Below are 15731 nucleotides of genomic sequence, written 5' to 3'. Positions count from 1 at the left end.
TTTTCTCTCTGTGGTTGCGAAGATTTTTCTCCCTCTTTGGTTTTCAGCAGTTGTGCTATCACATGCTTAGGTGTGCTTTTAATTTATTCTGTCTAGCTTACTTGTCTGCTATTCTGCTCAATATAACTTGCCACTAAGTTCATCCCTTGACTTCAGCTAGTTTTTAAATTCTAAAATTTCTGTTTGTCTTTTTGTATAGTTTCTAAGTCTGCCAGAGTTTTCAATTTTGATTTTTAAGCCTTTGAACGTAATCCTTAGTGTGTGTGTATATATGTGTGTGTGTGTAGGTAGTGTGTGTGTGTGAGAGAGAGGATAGAGAGAGAAAGAGAGAGAGAGAGAAAGGCTCTCACTGTGCTGGTCTGAACTTCACGGTCCTCCTTGGCCTTCTGAGAGCTGGGGTCAAAGGCCCATGCCACCACACCAGGCCTCATATAACCACCTCTTAAAGCTCGCGTCTGGAGAGTAACCTGTTAGCCCTGTTATATATTTTGTTGGTTTGTGGTGGTGTGGATTGATCCAGGTTCTCACAGTATAAGGCAGTCCTCTCTGCCACTGAGCTACAGCCTTAACCCCAGTCCTTTTTGTTGTTTGTTCAAGCTTGGGCTTGAACTCTTGGCCTATCCCTCAGCTTCTTTTGCTCAAGGCTACCACTTGAGCCACAGCACCACCACTTCCAGCCTTTTCTGAGTAGTTTATTGCAGATAAGAGTCTCACGGACTTTCCTGCCTGAGCATGGCTGAACCATGCTCCTCAGATCTCAGCCTCCTGTTTTCTGAGGATAACAGGCGTGAGCTATGTATGTCTGTTAGGTTTAGCTTCTCCATAAGAGCCCAATACTACTTTTATTTTATTTTTTTAAATTTTTTATTGTAAAGATACTATACAGAGGGTTACAGTTACATGAGCAACCAATACTATTTTTAAAGGACACTCAGTTATTAAGATCTGTCCATTGTTGTTTTTCCTCTTAATTTTGAATCAAATCTGGTTTACTCGTTTGGTTGTTTTGTGGAGTTGTATGTAAAGTTTTGGAGTCTGGGACTGGTAACGGGACCTGCGGAGTCAAGTCTGTGTGGGGACCGTGCACCCACCAGTGACCCTGTGTGGCTGGCATATGGCGTCCTTCCCAGAGAGGGTCTCTGTACTGGGCAGGCTGTGGCCTGTAGCCCTGTGGGGCCTGGATAGCCTGATGGACACTTGGGAGGCGGGTTCCCGAGAGCCCTAAGCCCTCCCCAAGCTGACTCTGGAGCCATTCTCAAGCCAGGCTGTGACGTCTGCGCCCTTGCCTAGTGTAGATGGGCACAGGCCCGCGGTGCTCCAGCCAGTGCCCTCAGAGCACCTCAGGAGGGTGCTGGGGTCAGGGGTTGGCCCAGGACAAGCTCCAGGAGGCTCCCTGCATGTCCATGACAGCCCCAGCGGGCCTGGGGAGCCCGCTGGGGGGTACAAGCTGTCAGGCGGTAGGATCTCGCTGGCTCCTGGTGAGCGCTGAGGGAGAGCACTCAGCGCTGACCTGGGCCAGCTCCATGCAGGCCCATGCTGCAGGGTATTCACAGAGAGAGGCACTGTGTCCGGGGGTCTCACTTCCTGCTGTACCTACTTCTGGTTCACTGAAAGTGTTGATGTAAGCTTCCAGGTGTGGTGTCTCGTGCCTGTAATCCAGCTACCCAGAGTTCTGCGTGTGAGGCTAGCTCATGCAAAAAGGTAGTGAGACCTTTATCTCAGTTACTAAGCCGAACACGGTGGTCTGCATCTGAAATACCAGCAGTAAGCCTTAGGAAGGAGGATCATGGCCTGAGGCAAAAACTCAAAACACCGTCCAAAAAATAGGGACAGAAATGGCTGGGGGTGTGGCTCAGATAACAGAGCACCTGCCTTCCGATAGGGAGGCCTCAAATTCAAGTCCTAGTATATTTAAAAAAGAAAAAAGTCTGCGACAAAAAAAGGAGCGACAACTCGATCTCTTGTCCAGAGTAACCCTCCTGCTGTGTGTGAACAGCCTTCGTAGGGTCAGGCTGCAGCCCGCAGGGCATATTTGAGGGCTCCCATCTGGGGCTGTGCTCTCTCTGCCTCGGCAAAGCTCCTCCGAGCCAAGCTGCTGCGGACTCCATGGGGTTCCTAGCTCATCGCACGCATCCTTCTGTGGGCTCTGCTTGTCTGAATTAACTGTGGAGCAGTTGAGTTCCCTCCTCCTGGTACGCTCCAGGCATGGATCTGTGATGGGCTTTGGCAGCTTTCCTCCTAATTGCCCACCGCATCCGCTGTGGCGCGAGTCCGTGGCGGCGTAGCACACATGGGAGTCTGTGCAGCTCCTGCCGCTGCATGGGTCGGGGCTGCCTGCACACGGGTGCGCCCTGGCTGCAGCCACGCCCGCCGGCCAGCGTGAGGAGGAGGCCTTCAGAGGGGCCAGGCCTCATGCACGTCCCACAGGCTGCTCTGCAGGCTGTGTCCCTTGGTAGCTTGAAGTCTGGAAGATGGCAGGAGACAGTAGTCTCCTTTCCCACCCTGTCTTCTGCTGGGAAGTGTTTGGAAGGCCTACTTTCCTCTGGAGTTGCCTTCCAGGGGCACTGGGAGGGTGTAGAGAGGAGACCCCACCCACATGGCGCTCTGGGAGGGCCCAGCGGGGCCCCACCCACATGGAGCACATAGTGGGGGCCCCACCCACATGGGGCACGGGGAGGGCGTAGCGGGGAGCTCCACAGGGCAGAGCTGGGCCTCTCTCATGTGGGTGTCTGGCTTTTCCACAGCTGTGAGCAACCAGCAAACGTGCGAAGCTGTGTGCAGCAAGGTAGACTGGTACGGGTTCTGCTGGCGGAGCCTGGGTTGAGGAGAGGAGCAGCTGCAGTCCCTTGCCACACTTACGTGATTGGAGCTCCCGTTGGGCCACCTCCGGGCAGGGCTCTTGGCCGAGAGGACATTTCTTCTCACCAGCCCCTCTCCGAAGGGCCCTGCCTCGGCCCGGTAGCAGCACCTGTGTAGCCAGTTTTGACCCTGGACTAAGCTGCATTTTGTGTGCTTGAGGGCCTGTGACTGGGCTCATGCTGTACTCAGAAACAGTCTTTTTTTTTTTTTGGTGGTCTCGGGGCTTGAACTCTGGGCCTGGGCGCTGTCCCTCAGCTCTTCAGCTCAAGGCGAGCGCTCTACCGCTTGAGCCACAGCGCCACTTTTGGTTTTCTAGTGGTTCATTGGAGATAATAGTTTCACGGACTTCCCTGCCTGGGCTGGCTTTGAACTGGGACCCTCAGCTCTCAGCCTCCTGAGTAGGATTACAGGCGTGAGCCACTGGCACCTGGCTAGAAACAGTCCATTTTTAATCCGCTGGGAAGGTGGCTTAGTGCTAGAGTGCTTTCCCAACATGCATGAAGCCCTGGGTTCGATTCCTCAGCACCACTTCCACAGAAAAAGCCAGAAGTAGCTCTGTGCTGTCAAGCACTAGTCTTGAGCACAGAGAGGCTCAGAGACAGAGCCTAGGCCCTGAATTCACACCCTAGGACTGAAAAAAAATTAATAGATTTATGTAGCTCCTTCATATCTCCTATTGTACCACTGAATTGGAAAGGTGGTTTGTTGAGGGCTCATCTGCTGTTTCGGTTTACTTCTTAGTGCTAACTTGTGAATCTGACCCTTCTGCCATTTATTCAAAATCATTTAAGTTCCCTGACTCCTCATCTCTTTAACCTGCCTCATCTCCCTCCTGCGTAACTTTGGCACCTTTTAATCTTATGAGGGGTACAGTAGGGCAGTGGTCCATCTTCCTGCTGAGGGGGCCTGTTGGCTCTTGGGGGAAGGGACATCGGATGAGGAGGTGGCGTGGAAGGGTCACTGATAGGCGCTGTGATCAGGACAAGAGAGTGACTGGGGTCAGAAGACATCGCGTTATTTTTATAACTATTGCAGGGAAAAGGATTACATCGCCTTTGATGCTGTGGGTAACTGGCTTGTGAGCTTCATAGGTTTGCCAATTTCTGCCCCCAGAGAGTGGATGAAGGGTTCCCTCTGCCTCCCAGTTTCCATACAAATCCTTGAGATGTACTATGCACACAGGAAGTGGATTTGGGGTGTCTCGAAGGTGAAAGTTTTAGCAAGGATTTGTTTTAGTAAAACAGGGTAATAGTTGGGAGAAATAGGAACATTTCCTGTTCCCCATGCAGAAAATGGAGTTCAAGACTCCCCGCCCCCCCCCCCCCCCATCACGTTTTCTGAAGAGGATTCTAGAAGGTGAGGTTAGGGCACACCTGGCTGGTGCACTCCAGGCAGCGGGGCTTGTGTGGCTCCTGGCCCAGGCCTCCCACCTTCTGCAGGAGTCTCCTTAGCTGTCTGCTGCCCTGTCCCCTTCCGGCCTGCGGGAGACCAGAGAGGCCAGCCCAAGCGGCTCTCCTGGGGCTAGAGGGCAGTAACTTTGTGGTGCTGCTGCACCCTTCCCGCCTTCGCCTTAGAGGTCTGGGTGCCGCCGGTTAAGAGGGGAGGGAAGGACCACCCTCTGTAATGTATAGCGACTGTCAGGAAGCCAACTACTCCCATTTCATATCGGCGGGTCAGGTGTCAGTGTGCGATCGATGGCTTGCGTACAATAATTACAGGAACTAGCGGCTTGTGTTGCTTGAGTGACTTTGGGAAGAGTGGGGTCTCAATCTTCCCTCTAATAGGGCTCTGACAGTCTGCGGCGGTGTTGGCGGCCGCTCTGGTGGCGCTGAGTCTTGGTCTGACAGTGTTGTCATTAAACAGCAGGTAGTGTGGAACAGCAGAGAGCATGGGTCCTGCGCGGGGACAGGGCGGCTGACAGCGGGCATTTGTCATCACCGAGCTACCAAACCCCTCACGCTGCCGTGCGATGGCCGCTGAGGGTGACTTATGGGCCTGTCTGGAGCTGCTGTTGTGATTTGATAATCTGTAAATGTTTGTCAAAGGTGGATCCCCCAGGTGATCCAGGCAGGCTGCCCCCAAGCGGCTTCCCACCTCCCCTGGGGAGGCCTGAGCGCCCCTGGCTGGGTCTGGGTCTCCGCGGTCCGTCGCGAGGGTGAGTGTGTGTGACTGACGCTGGTGTGCACTCATCCCGGTGCCCGGGCCAGGGCGCCCCCCTCCGCGCCCGGCTCCCTGTGTGCAGTGGGCCGCCTTCTATGTTTGAAGTGCTGGGAACCATCAAGCCCAGGGAAAGTGGAGTGATTTATTAGACTCATAAAAATTCATACTTTGTGATTCCAGTCATCCCACCACTGAAGCTTGTTAGAGCATGGTCCCTGGCAGCTCCCACCGCGGCAGTGTGGGGGCGGGCCCTCTCCCCACCCCCGCCTTAGCTGCCATCCTGTCTCATTTAGAGAAATAGACGGCCTGGAAGCTCGTGAATGTCAGTTCTCAAAGATGGGATGGGGGTGGGGGCCCGGGCCGCAGGAGGGGCGTTGTCAAAACAACATGGCTGAGTCCTCATAGGCCAGAGCAAGTGGGCTAAACCGAGTCACCACCAAGTTCCGGCAGCAGCCAGGGACAGGAACCTGAGTACGGGTGCTCCCTGTCCTGGCGCGGGTAGGCATGGCGCCAGAGTGTGAGTGCAGGTCTCCACCAGCCCACACAGGGAGCCCTCCGTGGGCTCGGGGGAGGGGGCTGGGCAGGCCGGGGCACGTGTCCTGCAGGTGTCTCCACAGCTGTTCTCTGGCTGGTGACTGTGGAAACCAAGCCCTGGATATCTTTGTGAGGTGCCTGCAGTGACCTCTGGGCCTCATGCCTGCCTGGTGCAGCTTGAGCCTGCGTGCTGGGTGGTGGAGGCCGACTGCTCTCCTGCCCCAGTGTCCCGAGGCTCTGGGCATTACCGAGGGAGGCCTGGAGTGGCTCCCTGTCAGGCCTAGGGAATGTGGCCTGCGGCAGGGCTCCCATCATTCCTGCTTGGATTCTGTTTCCCCTCAGAGCTGCAGCTGTGTGTCCCCGCAGCCTGCAGGGCCGCCAGCCGGGAAGCAGGCGTCATGCATGAGCAGCCTGGGTGGGCTGCGATGCTCACAGCACTAATCACTTCCCTTTGCTGGGCCTGAGGGCCCTCACCGGGATGGAGGGCTGGAGGCAGTGTGTACTCCATTCTTCAATCTGCGTGTCTGGGAGAGAGGAGCAGCCGGAACCTCCTGTTGTGTGTCAGCGAGCAGAAGGCGGGTCCGGTAGGGCAGGGGCTCCGTGGCAGGCTTGGGTCCAGGTGGGGGAGTGGCTAGGGTTGCCTGAGTGTGCAGGGGCAGGAACTAAAAGCGAGAGCAGTAGAGAGGCGCGGGCGGTTCCTGAGCCGGGTCCGGGGCCAGGAGTGCTTCTGGATGGAGCATCATGGGGCTGGTAGGAGCAGCGGCCACACGCTGCCGCTGCTAGCTTGGCTGCAGACGGGCCACACACAGAAGTGGCGGAAGTGCTCCGAGGGATGGAGAGGTGGTTGTCAGGAAGACCAGCTGGGCCAGTGCGGTGGCAAGGAGCGTGTGTGAGGCACGTGGCCTCCGTGGCGTGGCAAACCTCCACGTGCTGGCATCAGGAGCGAGGCTGCTGCACTCACAGGCCAGGTGCTGAGCTGCACTCACTGCAGGTCAGGTGCTGAGCTCGGGCTTGAGGGCTGGATCTTCCCTCTGGCTGGCCCAGAGCATGATGCCCCAGCCCTAGCTAGCATGGAGACACAGGCAGCCTGTCCTGGCACAGGGCCGGGGCGGCTGTGGGAGCAGAAGCTCAGGGTGGGGCGTAGGAGGCTTTGGTCCTGTCTCTAGCAGGGATGGGACCCTTTTTTATACAGAGGGCCACTTGGATACTTAGAACGTCACGTGTGGACCCTACACAGCAGTCAGTACAGGCCGCTGAGGTGGGCAGTAGAGGAGACGCACCTTGTGGGGATGTGGATCTGTTCTGTCATGTACCTGTGATTTTTGCCTGCTGTGTGTGGTTCGATGCTCCCCATCCCTGTGTACGGGAGATGCCAGTCAGTGTGCCTGGAAAGCTGGCAGCTGAGCCGCAGGAGCAGGAAATGACCAGTGTGTCTGCTGCACAGTGGGCCCGATGTTGAGGGTGGCCAGACCTTTGGGGGAGGCCTGGGCAGGGCAAGGGCTCCAGGCTGCGGCATCGCTCTGTTGGAGTCCGGCAGGCATGGGGGAGGAATGGCTCTGCAGTGGCAGCCTCAGGTCGGGTAGTGTAGGTGTGCCAGGGGGAGTTTGGTCTCCTGTGGCCCTCCGTCATGACACATGCACACCAGAGCTCACGCTGTCAGGCCTTCCTCCTAACTGCCTCCTGCAGATGTGGTGCATCCGATGCCCCAGGGGAGTGACCCTAACTGTGGGCTTGGGGTGAGTCCCTCTGGTCAGGGGTGGCTGACACCACAGCGGGGCCCCAGGCCGTGGCCCCAGGCCCCGGCCGGCCCGTGCACCCACACAGGGCTGCTGCCCAGCCCTGACTCCAGGCCTTGTGGGGCAGTGTTGCTGCCCTGGCTGGACAGCCTCCCATCCCATAGCGGCACTTGGCCCACGCTGCCCTTAGTGAGGCCAAATTGTGCTGACACCGCCTGTGCTCCGTGCAGCGGGCCTGTGCTCCCACCAGGCCTGCAGGCTTTGCAAGCAGCTTAGATGTATGTCACGGTTCTAAATGTGGGCAGAGGCCATTTAGAAATGTGTGCTACACGTTCTGTGTAGAATTTTGTGACCATTTTCTCAAAAGTGCAATTCAGCAGTTGTTGGGGGAGGAGGCCGCCTGGCTGGGCCCAAGTTGGCCTGATGGACGGCACTGAGTCTGCAGAGGCTGACCCTGGGGAGGGCCTCCTGTGCCTGCCCCGTGGGCCGTATGCAGCCCACCCGGAGGGCCTGCGTCTCCCAGGGCACCCACTCGACAGGGCAGGGGACAGGGCTTTGAGGGAGTGGTAGCTGGGTGGAGTGGGACAGCGTTGACTGTGTCGTCTCTGGGCTGCTGAGAGTCCTGGCTTGTCCAGCTGAGACCAGCCGAGCCAAGGGTCCCCGCCCCCATCCACTGTCCGACCCAGGCCCTTTAGCACTCTCCTAGCCCTTGTCAGGAGAGTCAGGGCCTTGCCCCTTGGGAGGAGTGTTGGAGCTTGAGTTGAAGCATGGGAAGCGAGGGCCTGGGTTTGGTGCTTGCTGAGAGGCTGGCAGGCACGGGCCGACGAGGCCTGCAGGGTGTTGACCTCACTGTACCACGCTTCCTCCCCTCCTGCCAGAAAGCAACAGCAGGAGAGACAGACCAGGCACTTCTCTGCTCCCTGGAGCCCTGGTCCCTCCTGCTCTTCCCAAGCCAGGCTCAGCGTTGCTCTGGGAGGACGCTCTGGGTCCTGCTTGCGGTGGGCATGTGGCACCATCTAGCACTGAGTATTGTAACCACAACTAGTGTCTGTTGTAACCATGGCTCATTAGGCAATTACTTGTTTTCTTTTTTTGCTGGTACTGGGGCTTGAACTCAGGGCCTTGTGCTCTTGTTTGGCTTTTTTACTCAAGGCTGGTACTCTTGAGCCACAGCTCCACTTTGACTTTTTGGTGATTAATTAGAAATAAGAATCTCATGGATATGCCTTCCTGGGCTGGCTTTGAACCAAGAACCTCAAATCTCAGCCTCCCCAGTATCTAGGATTAGGTATGATCCACCAGCACCTGATGCCAGGCGATTACTTATAAGAAGCTTATTCTTCTGGGAGAATGCCTGTGCTTTGGCACCCTTCTGGGCCAGTAGGGAGAGCACCTGAGGTAGAGGTCACCTGGCTCCCCCAGGGTCTCTGCCTTCCTCTACACTCTGTGCCTCCTGCCTACAGAGTATCAGGCAGCCTCCACCGCCATCCTGGGCCAGGGGAGGGCCAGGCTGGAACCTGCGGTCCATCTTCCTTGCCTCCTGCGCAGGGTGCCTCTCCCAGGCCACCTGGGGCAGTGCTGGCATCTGCTGAGAAACAGTAGTGCTGGGGGGTAAAGGGCCTCTAGACCTCTGTCATGGGAACGCTGCCCTTGACTGGCGGTGCTGTGAGCTGGGACTCCCTGCGCCAGATCCTGAGATAGAGAGGTCCCAGGGGTCCCCGCCAGGTTGGGGCACAGCAGGCCATGGAGAGGGTGCTATTGACAGCAGATGGGCCAGCTGGGGCCTGAGCTGCCCGGGAAGTGAGCGTGGTTTATGGAGCAGGAGAGCGGAAATCAATGTGCCTCTGAAAGGGCTGAGCCTTCTTCGAGCCGTCTTCGGCCAGTGAAGGGTATGGACAGTTTGGAGATATTGAAGAAGTGTCAGGGCAGCTGTTGATAAAGAGCAGATCAGGCAATACATGAGGAAAGTTGAATCATACCAAATGAGGGACAGAGAGCCTGGCTGGGCAGAATGCCATCTCTGCAGCCTGGTCCTTCGTCCTTGGCCTGCAGTAGCTCCAAGGAGTCAGCACCAGACTGCCCCTTGCCTTTGTAGGGGGTGGCATAGTTGAGCCCTCCCCACAGGGAGCCCCTTGTAGCACCCCCCTCTGGGTGGCCTCTCCGAGAGGCCGGGGGGTGTGGGGGGGAGAAGGTGTGCAGGAGGAACCTGCCCTCCTCCCCCAAGCCAGAAGGAGGTCAGATGTGTTACTTTGTGTGTCTGTAGGACATGCAGTGGTGAAGTTGTCCTGGTGGTGGCACAGGAATGCGTCCCTGGTGGCCTTCCTGTGGACCTGGCCCTGCCCAGCCCGCTCCCCTGGGCCTTTCTTTCATGTCTAGGGCCCAGGCAGGCAGGGCACGGGCCAGCCTCTCCTGTCCCACTGGGATGGCTGCTCTGTGTGGCTGACCTGGCACATGTGTATGCAGGTGCCGTCTCTGGCCTTCACTCCAGCTGGCACGAAGGGTATTTTTTTGGGCTAGAGCAGGATAGTGGGCAGCTCCTTCTGTCTTTGTCCTAGCAGCCATACTGAGGCCTGCCCCACCTCTTTGGGAGGACAGGCCTATGCCACCACATGCAGCCTTTTATCTGTGTGTGTGTGTGTGTGTGGTGTGTGTGTGTGTGTGTGTGTGTACATGCCACCACATGCAGCCTTTTATCTGTGTGTGTGTGTGTACATGCCACCACATGCAGCCTTTTATCTGTGTGTGTGTGTGTGTGTGTGTGTGTGTACATGCCACCACATGCAGCCTTTTATCTGTGTGTGTGTGTGTGTGTGTGTGTGTGTGTGTGTGTGTGTGTGTGTGTACACATGTACATGTCCTGGGGTTTAAAGTCAAGGCTGGGCACTGTTCCTGATTTTTTTTTTTTTTTTGGTCAGTCATGGAGCTTGAACTCTGGGCCTGGGCACTGTCCCTCAGCTCTTCAGTTCAAGGTTAACTCTCTACCACTTGAGCCACAGTGCCATTTCTGGTTTTCTGAGTGGTTTATTGGAGATAAGAGTCTCACGGAGTTCCTGCCTGGGCTGGCTTTGAACTGTGATCCTCAGATCTCAGCCTCCTGAGTAGCTAGGATTACAGGCGTGAGCCACTGATGCCCAGCCTGTTCCTGATCTTATTGCTTAAGACTGGCTTTCTACCACTTGAGCCACAGCTCTACTTATGGCTGTTTGGTGGTCAATTGGAGATAAGAGTCTCATGGACATTCCTGTCTGGGCTGGCTTTGAACCAAGAGCCTCAGATCTCCGCCTTCTGAGTAGCTAGGGTTACAGGTGTGAGCCACTAGTGCCTGGCCCATTTTGTTGTTGTTAGTACTGGGGTTTGAACTCAGGATCTCCTTTGTGAGGTGAATACTCTGTCATTGAGCTACCTCCTGTCCTCGCCTGCCTTTCGGTAGGGTCCTGGTGTTCCTCCCCCAGCCCACGGGCGCCAGCCTGGGTCTTCTGTCCAGAAGCCCTGCTTCAGTGTCCTCTGTCGGCTCCCGACGGAGCCCAGGCTGTTCTGCGGGCTGGCCTGTGGCCTTTCCCGCCCCCATTGGTAGCTTCAGGCAGTTCTTTGCTCAAGGAGTAGTTTCAGTCTCATCTTATTCATTAGCCAGTTGTGAAATTAGCAACTCATTTTCTTCATAGTTATTTCTCTTTGAAGTTCCATAAAAATCTGAACTGCCTCTCAACTCCCGCCTGCACTAAAACAGAATGGGAGCATGGTCTCAGCGTACAGCTTGCCATCTGTGGTGAGGTGGGAGGCGGGGGGCCCGCCAGCCAGGCCGGAGGCGGAGGCAGGGCAGGGGTGCCCCGGCTGCCTAGCTTGCCACCGGCCACTGCTCGGGCCCATGGCTGGCGCTGGCCTGCCGCCTGACAGCACGTTGTTAGGGTGATGCTTGGGGTGCAGCCACATTCTTGGGGTGCCCTTGGGTTGCCCCTGGCCGGCTCCCAGCCAAAGCCCAAGGCCCCACACGGAGGGCGCTGAACCTCCGGCAGGAGCCCAGGCCCTGCTGATAGATGGGGCTCATATCCCATTCAAATATGATGCCAGCAGTTTTTTTGTAGTTTGTCTTCCATTGCAGTAGTAAAGTTTTTAATTAGGAAAGCTAATGAGATCGATTAGTCATTAGAAGTGACCTCTGGACGGCGGGCGGAGAGGGCTGCGTGTGTGGGCCTGATAACGCGGCGCGGGCAGCGTTGGCAATAAAAGTGCAAGGGGCTTGATTTGAGTGAAGCGTGCCACGGGGGATACATCATGCGGAGAAAAAAAATTACAACCCTGGGAGTCTGTAATGAAGGGAATTAAACCAACATCCTATCTAAATAACATGATTATCTACACAAAACTCCTCAGCCAGCAAGGAGGGTGGACGCCCCCGCCGAGGAGGCCAGCTATTCCTGACTGAGCTGGCTGGCCTCAGCCCCGCTGAGCGGGACCCCGGCCTCTCTCTAACCTGACTTTTCGGGTCCCTGTGTCCGCACACAGCGCTGCCAGCCCCTGGGTCCTGGCTCGTTGGTCCTAGTGTGTCCCGTGCCCCCTGGACCATTGTCAGGTGCATCTGAGGTTCATTGCTGAGGATGATAGGGACTGCAAATAGTCTGGGCCAGGCTGAGGGCTACAGCCCCACCGTGGGGGTGGCATCGGGTGAGCTCCCCCCAGTGAGCCCCTTGTCGTACCCCTCTCTGATGAGAAGCTGATCCTGGAGGCTGAGGAGGGTGAAGGTGTGCAGAAGGCACCTGCCCTCCTCCCCCAGGCCAAAAGGAAGTCTGCTGTGTCACTCATGTGTTGTGGAAGGACGTGCGGTGGTGGAGTTGTCCTGTGGTGGGCGTAGGAATGCGTCCCTACTCAGCTCCATAGCAGGCAGGAGTGAGGGCCGCAAGAGGCTGAATCCTGATGGCTGCCACCCAAGTGTAGCCTGCTGAGTGACCTGCAGGGAGGCGCTTTCTACACCTGAAAGTCCAGTCCTGTGGGCAAGATTGGGCGTTTCTTGGAGAGGTGACATCTACAGGACCAGGAAAAGAGGAAAGGAGGGAAAGCATTCACTCCAAGCTCTGGTGATGGTAACGTTAGCCAAAGGGACGTTTTGCATCTGGAAACAGGAGTAAAGAAAGCCCCTCCAGGTGTGGGGCTCCCTGGGCCAGGCTGCGTGGCCCAGTCCCAGCCCCTGCCGTGCCCTGCTGCGGCAGTCTCCAGGCCTGCCTGGCCATGGAGCTGAGCCGAGCTGAACTGTGTGGCAGAGTGCGTGGCTCTGCGGTCTGTGTCCTGTGACCGCCACATGCTGCCTGGCAGGCCAGCGGCCAGCTCACAAGCGGCTGCGGGGCAGTGAGTGCGGGGCCTGCGGCCTGTGCACATCTGGGAACTCTGGCTGCCAGCGGAGCCCTCTTGCTCTCCACAGGCAGCCCTGGCACCTGTGGGCCGGGTGGGGTGAGGTGGGGGAGGGGGAGGGGACAGGCTGGAGCAGGAAGCCAGCATGCGGCTTCCGGATGGTGAGGCCATGTCAGGGTTATTGATAACGTACTGAGTCTTAGGTTGTTGATAACTTAACGAATCTCACGTTATTGATAACTTATTGAATCTTCTATTCTGGAGCTCTTAGTTTGAACAAGGTACTATTGATTTTTGTTGATCTTTCCTTGCTTGTAAGACCCTGAAAATTCAATCAGGAAATACTTACTGATGCCTGCCTACTATACGCCAGGCCCCCTCTGTGTCTCAAGTTTGGCAGGGCCGGGGAGTGCTCAGAGCTAAGGGCTCACGCTTGCTTCCTGAGATCCTGCCTTCTTTTTGCCTCTCCCAGCTGCAGAGCAGTGATGAGAGACAGAGACGGGTGGGTTATGATAGCTCAGGTCCGGAACCCCAGCTTCTCAGGAGGATCGCTGGGTGAGGCCAGCCCGGGCAAAAAGTTAACCAAGTCCCCATTTCAGCAGACAAGCCAAGCGTGGTATGTGTCTGTGGCCTCATTTACACAGAAGGCATAGGTAAGAGGGACATGCTATAGTGCTAGCCTGGTACAAAAACACAAGAGCCCGTCTGAAAATACAGGGGACAGGGAGGCAGGTGGGGCGGTCGTGCGTCGAGGGCGAGCCCTGGGCGTGACCCCCGGGCGGGGAGGCGGGAGGCCCTGTGGCTGGCGTGTGCTGTCTGCGGCAGGACCCTCATCCACATGTGGCTGTGGCTTCCCCTTGGTGGCACACGTTGTGGAGGCGCCCTCATTCCTGCTACTCAGGGCCTCTGGCCCTGGGCCAAGGTGGGCACGGATAGCCTGCACGCAGCCCACACCCCCTGTGGAGGGCTCGGGGGCTGTTGGGTAGCTTTGACTCTGCACCCCTGGAAGAGGCTGTGGCTCAGACAGGCAGGAGAGGGCGCCCAAAGGAAGGGCCTTCCCTGACCTCTGGTGGGCAGCAGCACTCCTGGCTGTGTGGCCAGGGCCATGCTGCCCAGGTCTGCTCCAGGCTCTAGCCTTCCTACCTGTGCAGGTCCCGTGTGGGAGTTGGGACCTGTGGGCAGGGAAGCTGTCCTGGGCCAGGGGGAAGCCAGGCCACCTGGAAAGGTTGGGCTGAGGTTCTGCCTGGGGCCCTGTGCCCAGGGCCAGAGGGGAGCAACCATGAGTGGCTGCCGTGTTAGCTTTAATTATCTGGGCAGTTAGAGCTGTACATTATGAAAGCCGGGCAATTAGGCTCGTTCCTCGAAGCTATGGAGAAATTGCCGGCTATCAAGTGGAAGGGAACTCGGGCAAAACAGATCCCTGCTAATTGCAAGAAACATTCAGCAAGAAAAAGCCGTGTGGATATCACCCTGCAGAATGTTATGAAAACAGTGATTAAGTACATAAATCTGTCTGGGCGCAGCGGAGAGGGGAGTGCTGGAGAGTTGGGGAGCCTCCAGGGCCCTCCTGCGTGTGGAGCCACAGGACCAGCACCCGAGCACTGCCCCCCTCAGCCTCCGAGCCCCCCTGGGGTTGGACTCTGGGGACTTCCTGGAGCGGCCTGACTTGCTGGGTTTGCTTTGTGCAGGGCAGGCACTCGGCACCCACCCTCCCTGCGGACAGAACAGCTGTGAGGATGCGGTTGCTCCTGCCTGGAGGCCGGCTCCTAAGGCCCTGGCTGCCAGGCCCTCTGTGTGTGTGTGGGGGGGAGCACATGTGTGCCTCGTGGGGTACGGCTGGAGCTAGTGGGGATGGAAAGGCCTCTACTCAGAGGACAGCCTCAGGGCCTGGGGCCTCCACTGACCCACACCTGTGCCTTGGGTTTTCTCTGCAGCGTCCAGCATGCACTTGCGGACCCCACCCACCGGCAAGGTGATCAAGACCCGCTACAGAATCATCAAGAAGGCCTCAGCTTCTCCTCTCAGCATCCCGCCCTTCCCCCTGACTCTGCCCTCTTGGCGGGCCCGGCGTACCTCACTGTCCAGGTAGGAGGGCTTGTCTGGGCTTCTCAGGCCTGGGTATCAAGGGCTGCAGGTTGGGGCCTAAAGGACGTGTACACCAAGCTTGCTTCAGAGAGCTGTGCGGTGCACAGCATGATGGCTGACAGCCTAGTTTTTGTGTTTGCTGAGCAGTTTGTGTACACGCTTTGTAGACAGTCTACTGTAACACATATGTACAAAGACGCACACAAGGGCACGTGCTCTCCAGTGCTGTTGTAAGCCTGCTGCTCCTGGGGCCTCGTACATGACAGAAGTGGCCATCACCAAGACCCTGAGCTTCTCAGAGAGAAGCTGCTGGCGAGAGGCCTGGTCTGGAGGCCGCCGGCGTGTTGTCGGGTGGTGACGTGGGCTTCTGCCCCACCTAGGCCACCTCGGGCCTCGTGCTCTGACCTGCTGTAGCCATGCCCTAGAGCAGTGGGGCAGGGACAGGTAGGTATCAGAGGAGCTTGCTCCTGCCTTCTGGGGCCTCTGGTGGGCTCTGTCGCCCCCTGGTCCAAGGAACAGCTCCTTCCCTTGCTGAAGTGGAAGTGCCCCACGTCCAGGCGTGGGGAGGGGTAGGGGCAGAGCCTGGCCCCGGGGAGCTGAGGTGGCCTGCCACTCTCGGCAGGCCCACGGAGCTGGGTGCAGTATCCAGGGGCCTGCCACCGGACACTACCCGGCTGTTTTCCTGCTGCGACCCACAGTATCCCAGACTTAGGTCAACCTGTGTGCTTGGGCTGTGTGGACATACGGGGCTCAGTCTGCCTCCGACCTCGGCCTTTCTCCTATGGCTGCTGCCGACTTTCTGGAGGCACTAGCTGGAAGTATATTTTAAATTAATTTTACTGCACTTTTTGTAATATTTTTGTTTTAAATAGATTTATAAGCATCTTGGGGGCTATTTCTACAAATTTATGAAGATAATTTTTACTCTCTCGATAAGGTTAAATTTACACCTGCTATTTCCATATTAATTCTCATTGCTAAGTGGATCTAATTTTCTTCCGTTCCTCTATCTGG

The 15731-nt window shown here is 57.1% G+C and overlaps 1 protein-coding gene across 1 annotated transcript in view; it reads left to right on the top strand.

Annotated features, from left to right (window-relative positions):
• LOC138829589 (zinc finger CCCH domain-containing protein 3-like) overlaps positions 1 to 15731 on the top strand; it is a 77486-nt gene that overhangs the window by 18964 nt on the left and 42791 nt on the right. Inside the window, exon 4 of the mRNA XM_070025965.1 lies at positions 14567 to 14717. Coding sequence (XP_069882066.1) covers positions 14567 to 14717 — 151 coding nt within the window. The remainder of the gene's footprint in view (positions 1 to 14566; positions 14718 to 15731) is intronic.

The sequence above is a fragment of the Dipodomys merriami genome, unplaced genomic scaffold (assembly GCF_024711535.1).
Source record: "Dipodomys merriami isolate MVZ:Mamm:240054 unplaced genomic scaffold, mDipMer1.0.p SCAF_174, whole genome shotgun sequence".
NCBI classification, from domain to species: Eukaryota; Metazoa; Chordata; class Mammalia; order Rodentia; family Heteromyidae; genus Dipodomys; species Dipodomys merriami.
This window is presented reverse-complemented; position numbering and strand designations above follow the sequence as displayed.